Source organism: Macrotis lagotis, chromosome X, assembly GCF_037893015.1.
Source record: "Macrotis lagotis isolate mMagLag1 chromosome X, bilby.v1.9.chrom.fasta, whole genome shotgun sequence".
Taxonomy (NCBI): Eukaryota; Metazoa; Chordata; class Mammalia; order Peramelemorphia; family Peramelidae; genus Macrotis; species Macrotis lagotis.
Window position 1 is genome coordinate 290,977,923 of NC_133666.1, and position 13,560 is coordinate 290,991,482.

General features: G+C 34.4%; 1 protein-coding gene across 4 annotated transcripts in view; it reads left to right on the forward strand.

The window, feature by feature from the left end:
• NPR3 (natriuretic peptide receptor 3) overlaps positions 1-13,560 on the forward strand; it is an 89,315-nt gene that overhangs the window by 23,118 nt on the left and 52,637 nt on the right. For all 4 annotated transcript variants that reach the window (XM_074208101.1, XM_074208102.1, XM_074208099.1 and 1 more), the window contains exon 3: positions 6,885-7,051. In XM_074208101.1, coding sequence (XP_074064202.1) covers positions 6,885-7,051 — 167 coding nt within the window. The remainder of the gene's footprint in view (positions 1-6,884; positions 7,052-13,560) is intronic.

Sequence of the window (13,560 nt, forward strand, 5' to 3'; positions counted from 1 at the left end):
AACTTAATGGGAGAGAGAGAGAGAGAGAGAGAGAGAGAGAAGAATTAAGCAACCAATGCTAAGGAGTGGTAAATAGATAAATAGAATAGAAGATTCTATAGCTAAATAGATAAATAGAAGAACCAAGAGAGAATAGTGTCATGGAAACCAAGGGAACAAGGAATATCACAAATCAGTTAGCGGGCATTTATTAAATGTTTACCACATATCAGATATTGTGTTGGAGATGCAAAAAAGGCAAGACTGTCAGTCTGCTATCAAGGAGCTCACATTTTAATGGAAAAGACTACAGGTTTTAAAAAACTCTGTATATAAACAAGATGTGTACAGTAATAATTGGAGATTATCAATAAAGGGAAAGCATTATCTTTAAGCTAGTGAAAGGCTTCCTGATGAGATGAAATTTTATCTAGGACTTGAAGGAAGCAAGGAGGTAGGGACACCTCCTTAAAGAGAGAATTTCAGACATGGGCAATAAGTCAGTAAAAGATGCCTGAATTTTATCGATAGAGTATCTTTAGGAGCAAGGAGCCCAGTGTCACTGGATTGCAAAATAAGGTATAATTTTAGAAAGGCAGGAGGGGACTAGGTTATGAAAGGTCTTGAACACTAAACAGAGGATTTTATATTTCATCTTGGAAGCATAAGGGTGCCACTACACTTAACTGAATAAGATAATGATGGGGTCCTTTAGGAAGATTTAATTTGCTACCTTAGTAAAGAATGGAGGGGGTGGCTAGGTGGCACAGAGCACCAGCCCTGGAGTCAGGAGTACTTGAGTTCAAATCGGGCCTCAGATACTTTATAATTACCTAGCTATATGGCTTTGGGCAAGCCACTTAACCCCATTGCCTTGCGAAAACCTTAAAAAAAAGAATGGACTGAATTGAGGAGACAACTGAGGCAAGAAGACCAAACACTTGGCTGTTACAATTATCAGGTATGAGGTGAGGAGGGCCAGGATAGTGACAATTTCAGAAGAGAGGAGTATTGACCAATGAAAAGTAGAAGTAGGATTAAAATGAAAAGCAGTGATTGAACAAGCTTCCAAGAGAGATAGAAGTGGAGTGATTCAAGGACACAAGAAGAGTGATTAAATTTGATATGAGGGAAAATACTCCTTTTTTCAGTGACTAAAAGAAAGGAAGAGTAAATGGGAGGATGGTATAGAGGGACTTTGGAATATAGAGTAATACAGATGAGGGAGATTACAATAGAGAACCTCTGTTTTCTCAATAAAGTAGAGTGTAAAATATTTTACTGAGGTTGAGCTAGTACAGAGGAGATGTTATAAAGAACATGATAAGAGAAGAGAAGGCTTGGAATAGTCACTATGAAGAGTATGGTAGATAACAAATTAGGGAAAAATTAAAATATTACCACAAAGCAGTGAAGATAAAATTGAGATGGAAGAGTATACATTTTTAGGTCACAAGGTTGAGATGCCTTTGTGATTTGTCTTAGCAACATTAATTAGTGTGCTATTTTTTTAGTTTTTTTTTAGGTTTTTGCAAGGCAAATGGGGTTAAGTGGCTTGTCCAAGGTCACACAGCTAGGTAATTGAACTCAGGTCCTCTTGACTCCAAGCCTGGTGTTCTATCCACTGCACCACCTAGCTGCCCCTTAGCATGTTATTAAGGAAAGATTGGAGTAATATAGAGTGGGGTCTGATATGGTGTGAGTGACAATTGGATAAAATGGGAAAAGAATTCTTGAGTTCAGAATGATAGTTTAATTGGTTAACCCATAGAGTTTAGATTATAAATGTAATAAAGTGGGTAAAAAATAACTAGAGGTTATGGGGAGGACAAATAATAGTTTTGGGAAGGATGAGGCACAAGAAGAGATGGAAACATAGAAAATTAAGACTAGAGAGATTTCAGAGTTCCAGATCATGTAACTAAGGCAAAAGTGATGACGAGATCAATGATATAATGATTCTTATTGGTGGGTGAGATGCAGTAAAGGTCTGGGTCTGGGTAATTGGGAAACTTAATGAACTGGGCATTTGAGGGCATACCACAATATATATTCAAGTCCCTGACTATAAAGGGATTGATTGATGTAAAGAGACAGATGGGATTCAGGTGATAAATGCTTTAAGAAAAGAAGGAGCATGAACTGAAGGTTGGTAGATTTCTGCAAGAAGGAGCTGGATTGGATTTAAATATAGACGGAGCAAAAACAGGATGGTCAGTGATGGCAGCAATGAATGGGTTGGAAACTGACTGCAAGGCACAAGTATAAGAAAAGGTGTACTCAATGCTAGAAAAAGTGACCAGGGATGCAGTGTCTTTCCACTATCCAAATACAATTTTAAAAAAATGTTGTTGAGGTATTTGGAATTCTCGGTCCAAGGCAATCATCCTCTAACAATGAGTAATTATAAAAATAAATTGTCTAAAAAAGAGATGACAATAAATAATTAAAAAAGCAAAAAAAAATCAGTTGTTCAGGAAGCAGCACATTTTCAACATCTCATCAGTGTGGATTCATCAATTTCACACATCAGTTCAACACTTAAAGAGTTCTGAGATGAGCCAATTTCTCCGGTGTTTTCTCAATAAAACAATTCTGTCAGCACCCTTGAAATAGTAAAATAGCTAACATAATTGTCCTGAGCCTATGAAAATTTCATGGACTTTGGGTCTTCCAGATGTAGAATTTGGTGTAATTGGAAAGGAAAGAATCTTCCACCCTTACCAATTCAATTCAATGAAAAAAATACCCAACAAAAACACTATGTAGCTACTGTGTGATTCAGGGTGGTATGCTCAAGATTGGTAAATGAGGATGAAGTCAAGTTGTTCCTGCAAAAAAGTTTGTTGGTTTCATTAATGTAGGAGAATAATGTGTGTATGTATATATGGAAGTTTGATACAAGGTAAAATTTGGTAAGAGCAAAGAAAAATGGGGTATAGATGAACTCATATTAAATAAGAGGAAGAGAACAATTTCATCTGGGAGGACCAATAAAGCATTCCTGGAGGAGCTGGTACTTCAGAACTTTGACCAGAGAGAAGAAGTTCAAGAAGTAGAGATGTAGAGGGAATTCATTCCAACTATAGGGAATATCCTGTACCCTATATTAAAAACATGCAGCTGCAAGGTAAGAACGAAGAATATGGCTGCAACATAAAGTGTGTGAAGAGGAGTCAAAATAAATAAGGCTGAAAGTATAGACTGAATTCAGAGTGCAGGGGACCTAATATTCCCAAATCAAGGAGCTTGTGTTCTATGAGAGGTGACACAAAAGTGTCATGGGTGATTTTTCATTAAGTGAATGTCACTTATGATTTAGATAACTGTGTGAAGAACAAATAAGAGAGGGGAAGAGACTGAAGTAAGGTAGATCTAATAGGAGATCATTACAATAGTCTAGGTGGGATATAATGAGAATCTGAACTTGTGTAAGGTCAGTGTAAAGAGATATACAAGAAATATTATAGAAGTTGAACAAATGGGATTTGTCACTTTTTTGCATGCAGAGAGTAAGGAATTCAAATCAATAAACATTTATTGGGGTAGCTGGGTAGTGCAGTGGATAGAGCACTGGCCCCGGAGTCACAAGTACCTGAGTTCAGATCTGGCCTCAGACACTCAATAATTACCTAGCTGTGTGGCCTTGGGCAAGCCACTTAACCTCATTGCCTTGTAAATTTTTTTTTAAAAATAAACATTTATTAAGCACCTACCATGTACAATGTACTATGTTAGACACAGGGCATATCAAAACAGAAAAGCAAAACATAGCCTCAAGGGCCTTAAATTCTGTAAGCCAGCTGAGTTTGGAGGAAATGTGGGTAAAACATATATATACATATATATCAAGAAAACATGCTTGCCTCAGCAGGGTACCTATAATATTATATATGCCAATACACAAATGTAAAGTAATATCAGGAAGGAGAAAAATAAAGACAAGTGGTAGAGACCAGGCTTCTCAAGGCAGGTAGCATATAACTGAATCTTGAAACCCAAAGATTTTAAGATTTAGCAATAAGGAAGGAATACATTCTAGGAATGGAGAACAGTCTATGTTAAGGCAAAGGACAAAGGAAATGATATGATGAATTGGAAGGGAAATCACTAGAATGCAAGTGTGACTGCAACACAGAGTGTGTCAAGGAAAGTTAATATGCAATAAACCTATGAATGTTGGTGGAGTAACAGTCTTAAGACAGTTGGCAGGAATAGGAGCAATGGGAGGAGGGCAGTTTCAGGGAAGAAGATAAGTTCAGTTTTAAACATGCTGAATTTGAGATCTGAGGGATACATTGAAATATGGATGCTTAGACAAATGAAAATAAAAGACTAGACTTCTGGAGAGATATTAGAAAGCTAATATTCATGTTTGTGGGGATCATGGGGTGATGAAGTCATAGTAGGGTATGAAATTAACAAGTGAGAGTATCCCATGAAGGGATGTAGCTGAAGATATTGGGGGATATTTTACTTAGAAGGCAGGAAGAATAAGCTGAATCAGGAAGGAGAGATGAAATGATCTGACAGAATTAAGAGTAATCAGTATCATAGAAGGGGAAAATATGGAAATGTCATCAAGAAAGACAGGACAATTTGTCAAGAATGTCAAATGTTACAGAAGGTTCAAGGGGGACGAGGAATGTGAAAGTAGCAATCTTTGCAACTGGACCTTAAGAGATCATTGTAGAACCTTGTCATCACAGATGACTCTTTACTGATAGTTAAGTAACAACTCTGCTGTCCCTGAAACATTGAATATCTTCTCCATATCTCAAATTAAGTGAAATCATAGCAAAATATCTGTTTTGTGCCCTAAAAGCCTGCTTCTTCCATAAGTGAAGGCATTTCAGGATTCCTCATCATTGTGGCTTTTCTATGACTGAGTATATTGGTACAGACACTAAATACTAGTCATTCATGCTCATCAGTGACTTTCTCCTTGTCACTGTGAATCTATTTCTTTGTCCAGACAAATATTTCTGGATCATAGAAGCTGGAAAAGATCTTAGAAAATGAGTCCACCCCCACCCGTCATTTTACAGATGAAAAAAGTAAAGTTCAGGGAGGAGATAAAACTTGAACCTGATCTCTTGCCTCCAAATCCCTAGTTTATTCCTATTACACAATGTAAGGGAGAAGAGATGCTAAGGACCATCTTAGAGAATGTCTTGAAGTTTAATTTTTTAATGTAATTAAAAGTCCTATTCTGATGTCTCATCCTGCATGGACCTAACTCTAGGAGGGTTGTTTGAAAACTATCCCAGCAGAGTACAAACTCAAAAAGGTCCCACCAGAATGAGGTTTACAGTATAGGCTTAACAATGAACAGTATGTATGCTGAATAAGATTCAACCTAATTACATTTTTGAGTGACTCACCTAAGTTACTATTTATTTTTCACTACAGTATCCTAAGGATGCCATAGACCAGGATAAGTCTGTATCTTAGACTGGGGGGGGGGATAAGCATACAGATGAAATGACATTTATTTGAAGCATTGAAAAGTACAATGAAAACCAACATGGATGGATGCCTTTCTTTCTGGCAGAGCTCACATGAATTAGCCTCCTCTTTCCATATCTGTCCAGATTAGAAGGGTCTAAAGTTAAATGGATACCCGACACTATGATGTCACTTATGTGCTAGATTCCAACCATCTAAACCTCTTGGCTTTGCTTCTAGGGATGTAAGAAATAAGATGATGTCATGAAAAAATTGCTCTCAGTCAGTAACTATAAGTTAAGATTTGTTTGTTGGCTCTCAAGGCTTTCTTGATCTTTTAGAATATAAAAGATAACTTTGAAAGCTCAAGTTTTTAGTCATTCAGTTTACTCTTGCTTCAGTTATGAGTTCAGGAGTTGTGAATCAGTGATCAGTTAATAATGAGCAGATAAATAGTATGCCAAAATTCATTATCATGGGGCAATAACAATTCTAAAAGTCATTTTATAGGTTTTAAGATACACATAACTGTTGTTGTATTGGTCATTGGCTCAACTGTTAGAGATGGTCATTAATTTTACATCCTTGACAGTGTCAGTTTTATGATATTTATTGTTATATGCATATGTATAATATAGAATAAGCATTATATACAGATGTATTTATAATTAAATTTTAGAGAGTTAGCATGGCATGGTAGATAGAGTGTTAATTTTTAAGTCAGGAAAACTTACATTAAATTCTGCATATCATTTAATAATTGTTTTGTTTAATTTATATAATTGCATGTATTGTTTCAGTAACTTCATTACAAACGTATTAGCTAGGTAATATAATTGTTTTTACCTCTGTTATATAGTTTAGAAACTGAGATACTGTGAATTTATTCCTTAATTAATGGGAACCTCAGAAACCTAATATTTATCTACTAAGTTATAGGCATATTCAATGTAATAGAGAGAGGAAATAAATCTTTGACATAAAGAATGGTCTTCTGTGTACATCTGTAATAGTGCAACAGGTTCTAAGATACAATTATATAATTACAACTGTATTATTATAATTATATAATATAATACAAATAATTTAGTATACAGTATCACTTTCTTCAGATTTCGAACTGGTTCCAATTGACTTCAATTGAAGAAGTCAGGAGAAGAATTTTAGTTTTGAAATTCAGATGGATGGAGATTGTATTTACATGGTTATTACAAACAATTTCATCACTGTCTCTTGTCTCTGTTACTGTTTCAAATCTACTTTTTGTCCAAGGGCCTCCTCTCATCCAACGATCTCAACAGTAGTGCGTTCTAACTAAATGCAAAACTGTGACAATGCCTTTTAGCCTGGATACTACAGAAAGAAAGCAGAATGTAGCGACTCAGACAGTCTAAAAGGAAAATGATTCCTTTATGGTGACTGGCTTGGAATTGTAAATATTTTTATTTCTCCTGTAGGAGATGGCTCATGGAAGCGAGGAGACAAACACGACCTTGAAGCTAAGCAAGCGTACTCATCCCTCCAAACAGTTACTCTACTGAGGACAGTGAAACCTGAGTTTGAGAAGTTTTCCATGGAAGTGAAAAGTTCTGTTGAGAAACAAGGACTCAATGAAGAGGATTACGTAAGTACTTGATTATGAGCCTAGACCCTTAACATCCTGAAAACAGTCATCAAATTAAATCAAAGGTGACAAAGTCTCCTATTCTAAATTATTTAGGACTTCCTAGTTTAGGTCTGAAATCCACTGTTACCATCTGTGCACTTTTTGTTGGTCAACCTTCCTTCTCTCCCCTGTCCACCCATTCTTCACTTATACTTTTCTAACTGCTAGAGAAAAGAAAATTGGTGTGTTTGTGTGTGTGTGTGTGTGTGTGTGTGTGTGTGTGTGTGTGTGTCTGTGTGTGTTTTCAGTCATGCAGAAAAGAGTTCTCTGGACACTTTCATCTATCTATTCAGTGGGGTGGAGAAGATGTAAGAGGGAATCCCACACTTCTTCCATGACTCATTTTCTAAATCTCAGCAGCAGGAAAGAGAGTTATGATTTTAAAACTTTCTTCCTTTTGGCATATTTTTTCTCTTAACTTTGCTTACTGTCTCCTTTCTTTTCTGCTTTCTCATGATCCTACTTTTGCTGTAAATTACTTCTGAGGTCAGTTGAGTGCTTTCTATACCAGTTCAATTCAATTCAAGAAGCATTTATTAATAATCTAAATTTTACGAGCCTCAAAATTTTTAGATACAATGACAAACTCTCCAAATTTCACCAGTCTCCAAGGAATAATATTGCTGATAAATTTTCCAAATCTGGACTAGACAAATTATCATATTTCACTGATGGTGTTGCCCTCAAGAAATTTCCATTTAAGCTAAAAAATTCAACCAAAATATATCATAGGATAAACTCTAAACCCTTCTTACATCCAATTTTATCTCCTTCCATTGTCATTAGTACATTTTTTCATTAGATATTTTGCTATGTCAAAAGAACATGGCTAAAATAGAATTTTTGATCTTTTCTGAAAAACCTTTTCACAGTTTAAGGAAAGAACAGTTGGGTTTTATGGATAGTTGAGTTAAAGTATGTAGAACTGTTAATGTTCACATATATATCATCCTAGAAGTTGATTTCAACAATCATTTCAGAAATTGGGGAAAGCAGTCTTGTCATAGACTATTATAGACTGTTGAATAAGGGCTAGGAATAATCTGTTAACCTCATTATTTCTTTGAATATTATTCAATACTGTAATATAATGGGGTTAAAGTCCTGGCTCAGCCACTTCTTAGCTATGTGATCTCTGTTTTCTTATTTATAAAATGAGTATAATAATAATAATAATAATAATAATATTAAATATCCTATCTCATATAATTGTTGGTGAGGAAAGTGCTTTGCAAATTTCCATTTACTACACAGAGTATTCTCATGCAATATAGTACTAGATACATACAGTAGGTTCTTGCTAAGTACTTGTTGGTTAAAAGTGATTAATTCATTGATTTTAAACAAGGCAGCAATGCCATAGTGGATGTAGAAATTACTAAAGTCATGTTCAAGGGCCATTTCTGACAGGTAATGTTTTGTGACTTCAGGAAAGTTTACTTAGCTTCTTAGTGCCACAGGCAGCTCTCTTAATACTTTAAGTTACATATCAGCTACTGATATCCATTGGTAGAAAAAGTTTTTTCATAAGGAATTCCTCAAGTCAATGAAATCACAGGTCTAAAAAAATGCTATTATTTAGCTATAAAGTATTTTTACATTGAAATATATGTTAGCTGTCATCATTATTATTATTGCTATACTACTTTATAGAAAGTTATCGGGTCTAAAATCTAATAAACATATGCAAAATAAAAGTCTCTGTGTTAAGTAATAATACATGGTTTAAGAGCACCAGATACATGTACTTTGTAATAATCTGTATGTTGAAGCAAGTAGATTTAAAAACAGATCAAATTATCAATTATTTCATTTTTTATTATGCTCCAAATTCCTCTGTTCAAGTAGTATGAAAAGGGTAGAAGAGATCAATGAATTGAGCTTGAGTATTTGATTTGTCAGAATTCTAGGGTATGCATATTCCCAATAGGTACAAGAAGCTTGTCACAGAACTATGGAGAATATTTAGTAATCAACTCTATGATTCTATTGAACTGTTCCAAAAATAGAACTGTAAAAGAAAATATTTGTGCATGGCCAAGAGTATAACTTTATGATATAAAAATGTCATTATATACCAAAGAAAATTATCTTTATCAAATTTAATCTCTCTTACTTTATGCATAGATGGAAAGCTATAATTCATTTCCTTTCATACTGAAATTGAAAGTCAAGAGATATGAGCAGCAAAAAAGATTGGGAACTCCCAGTTTCAGCTGACTATTAACAATTTCAGATATAATTAAAGTGAGAGAAATTTCATTTCTTGGGATTCTGCTATTATATGATTTAAATTTGTTGACTAGGAAGCTCCTACAGTGCCATTAAGAAAAGCAAAAAAGTACTTAAGTATTTTAATATCTGAAGTTTATAGGGAGTCTTAAGGTTTTCAAAACATTCTTTAACTATTATGTCACTTGATCATTTTGTCAAATATCTTCCCTGATCTGTTGTCTCTAAAATATTGTTTAGAAAGCAATATAAAGTCTTCTCTCAATTATCTGTATGTAATTAGATGCCTCCTAGGTAAATATTGACCAAAGACTGGCTTCCTAGTCTCACCCAACAGGCTTTTGGGCCATTGCCCACAGTCATCAGTTGGCACATATTCAGGGAATGTAATCTAATTTTAATAATAGCATATGTAAAACCTGGTTTGGAATGCATTATGACTTTTTATAGTGGATTTACTTTCCCAAGTCAAATATAAATAACTATTTTCTATTTTGGATAAGCTATACTATTACTCCTCTCCATTGGTGGGATAATTAAAGGGTGACTCTGTAAGTAAATAATAAACAGAAAATAGAGAAAGATGTGTCATCTAGCAGACAGAAATTAGTGAATATTTATTCCCTCTTATTTAAATATTATAATATTTCTATCATTCCTATGAATTATTTATTTTAAGCAAAATTATTTTAAAATTGGAGTTTTCCCTCATCAGCAATGATTTCTAGAGAAACTTTACACTGTGATTCCCTGTAATCATGCTTGATGACACTCCTAATTTAAAGCCCTTCCCCACAGTTATGCCAAGGATTAACCTTTATTGTAAAAAATAAAGAAAGATACTTCACCTGACCCTCCATTTTGCAACTGAGGAAACAGAGATCTATAAAAATGTAATGATCTCTCCCACTGCACTATCCTGCTTCCTCTTATAATAGTCTCTGCTCTCCCACTTGAGTTAACCTGGAAATATAAGCTGAAGTTTTTTTTTTCTACACACACACACACACACACACACACACACAAAGGAATGCAGTTATCTATAGTAGTACCAAGGTTCTTTCCTTGTCTCCTGATTGTGCTGTAACCTCCTTTCTCTTTTGAAAGTGCAATAGTGCAAGTTGTGCTTATTAAATGATCTATACTCTTTGGTTTCATAATCAAATACTATTTATTCCATAGCTAAGTAAGCTTGTCTGAATTAGATGCTAGGTAGTACTGTGTTTTCAGAAGGCATGGAAGCTTCTTTTGCTTCTGTGAACCATAGCATTGCATTATAGTTCCTTCCTTAAAAAAAATTAGTCTTTGATTTTGTCATTGCTTCTAATTACACTCTTTATCTTCATTATTCATTAGAGATCTAATGCCTACAATTTACTTGTAATCCTTATGTTATAAGTAAGGGCCTATAAATTACCTATTGTCTTTATATTGAGGGGAAAAGACAAGATAGGAAATATGAAACCAACTTAACCGAGGATGGGACTCTGAAAATGAAATAGAAGTAAGAATGAAATTAAACTGGGAGTATCATCAAAAGGGGAAAAGAAATAAGGGCAATGTCTTTTGGATAGATTATGACATTTCCCCCTTTATTGTGAAAAATTAGTTAGGTTCTTATATTTTGGTTAGTGCTATTTTTGGAAATACAAGCAGTTAGGTGGTACAGTAGCTAGTGTTGGGCCTGGAGCTAGTAATAATCATCTTCATGAATTCAAATCTGGCCTATACTAGCTTTGTGATTCTGGGCAAATTACTAACCTGTTTGCCTCAATTTTCTCATCTGCAAAATGAACTGGAGAAGGAAATAGCAAATCACTCCAGTCTTTGCAAGAAAATTTCAAATGGGATCACAAAGAATTAGATACAACTGAACAATGAACATGAAGTTATCATCCAGTAAACTGGACACCATCTTCACCAATAATAAAAACTGGCCTTCTGTAGCAGCACAAGACATTGATGACAAAAGTCACTTAATCTTGTTTGCCTCAGTTTCCTCATTTTTAAAAATGATCTGGATAAGGAAATGGCAAACCATTCTAGTATCTTTGCCAAGAAAACCCCAAATAGGATCATAAAGTGTCAGACCTGACTGAAAAACAACTCAACAACATACTTGAAAATATAATTGGACTAGCTACAGCCAGATCGAACTATATGTAAGATTTGCTTTTACTATATTAGGCCTCTGTCAGTGAGGTCATCCCAGTAAAATGTTACACATAGCTTTCTTCAGAAAGCCTGAATTTTATCAGAAGGTTTATTTATCCTGGCTGAGGTTGACAGAACTGGGCATGCAATATTGTTCCTGCTTAGCATATTGTAGAGAACAGCCTGCTTGGCAAAGCTAGTGGATTAACTGTGGACACAGTCTGACAAATGAGGGTGTCACTAAACAAAGAGCTTCCTGCCTGCATTTAATACTATTCTAGAGTTTGGTCTATTAGAATATCTATCATCCCACCTCTACCCTCTTTCTCTCTACCCAAATTCTCTCTTACACGGGGTCCATTAATAGGAATAAAGGAACTGTTGTGTTCATAAAAAAGCTCTTGTGAAAATGTAATAGCTGTCTGTGATTTGATAATCAGAGTTGTGACATGGAAATGAAAGTCCTTTGATAATAACAACCAGGATCAGCTAGACAGTTTCTCAACATTTCTTGAAAATAAGCAAATGGATTCATAAAAGTCTATGCTTCCATAATATGAAAGTATCCAACAGCTGTATTTCTGAATGTCCTTAGTGAAACAGCATGTGTATGCTAAACCCTCAGATATATTAGTTTTGCCAGCAGAATACAAACCAATCTATGTTGTAAAAGAATAAATCCAGTGCATTTGTATAAATGCCCAAATTGCTCAGACAAAAGGGACAGAATCTTGTAGGTACAGTTACTTATCCTTTAGTAAGAGGTATCTTTCACATGCAACTATGAGGCAATAGCTATTAGTTCCTTTAACATGATCATGGTCAGTCAATGTGCCCACACAGATGGCATTGCCCTTACCATTTTTTAAAGAAATCCTAGAGAAAGTTTGTTCTTATCATATATATATACATATATATGAAGAGAGAGAGAAAACAACAATAATAATAACAGATATGTTGTATAGATAATTGTCTTCTCAAAGAATGTGAAAAATTACTGAAAGGCATTAGTAGTATCATCTTGTCTTACTCTATTTGAAATGTTGCCCATTTAAAAAATTCCTTCTTATATTTCTAAAAAGTAAGGTGAGGAATACAAAGAAAAATATGAAATGAAAGACTTCTGGAAAATGTAAATACCATGCCAAGGTCCATAAATCTTATCACTAGAAATATTAACAAATGGCAGCAGGAGGAAGATACAATATTATAAAAATTGTTCCAATTAAAATAGGCTGATGGTGTTGAAGATGAAATAATCAGTATGGTGTTTCAGGATTGGATGCCTTTAAGTTTTTCTAGTTCATTCTACTGCTTCTAATTAGGTTAATGTACTGATATCATTTCTGATGACTGGATATATATTCTATTTTTAGTTAGATGTTTTAATTAAATATATCCAGGGAAAGAAATTCTGTAAGTTTCTTTAGTAACCTTGCCCAGTATTTTAATAATCAACCATAAAGTTCCTTTTTATTTAACTTTTTCTAACTCAAATCCTACCAGTTGAAGATTTAAGCCTCCTTTTGCAACCATCTTTCACATAGCTATTATTTCCTACCTAAATAATGATGAGGCGAAAGACCTGATTTTGATACTATTGAATTAATCACTAACCTAATATAAAATGAGGAAAACTGAAAAAGCACTTATAGATCAATGCAAGTTAGCTGTGACTTAACCAGAAAAAATACTACATACCCTAACAATGGTAGATTTATCATCTTTCTTTGTGTTTGAGATTATATTCTCTGTCTACCTGGCTAAAATTTCTCCTTTCCCAAATAGCTTTTTCAAGAGTCTCACTTAGAAAAATAGTCCCTTGTGTATTTTAGAAATCCACTGTCGACGAATGTAGCATCTTAGGTTCCACTAAGGAAATTGATTTAAGCAGGTTTAATGGAACAGAAGGCATGCCAAAGCTTTAAACCAGCTGTGCGTCAGGATAAAAAGATTAGATAAGAAGAAGATGAGAACAGGATAATAATACAATGGAGTTATCAGGCAGATCACTTGAAATAATCCCTATCTAATGTGTTATATATGCTATGTGTTATATATTTTATGTGTTTATTCCTTCT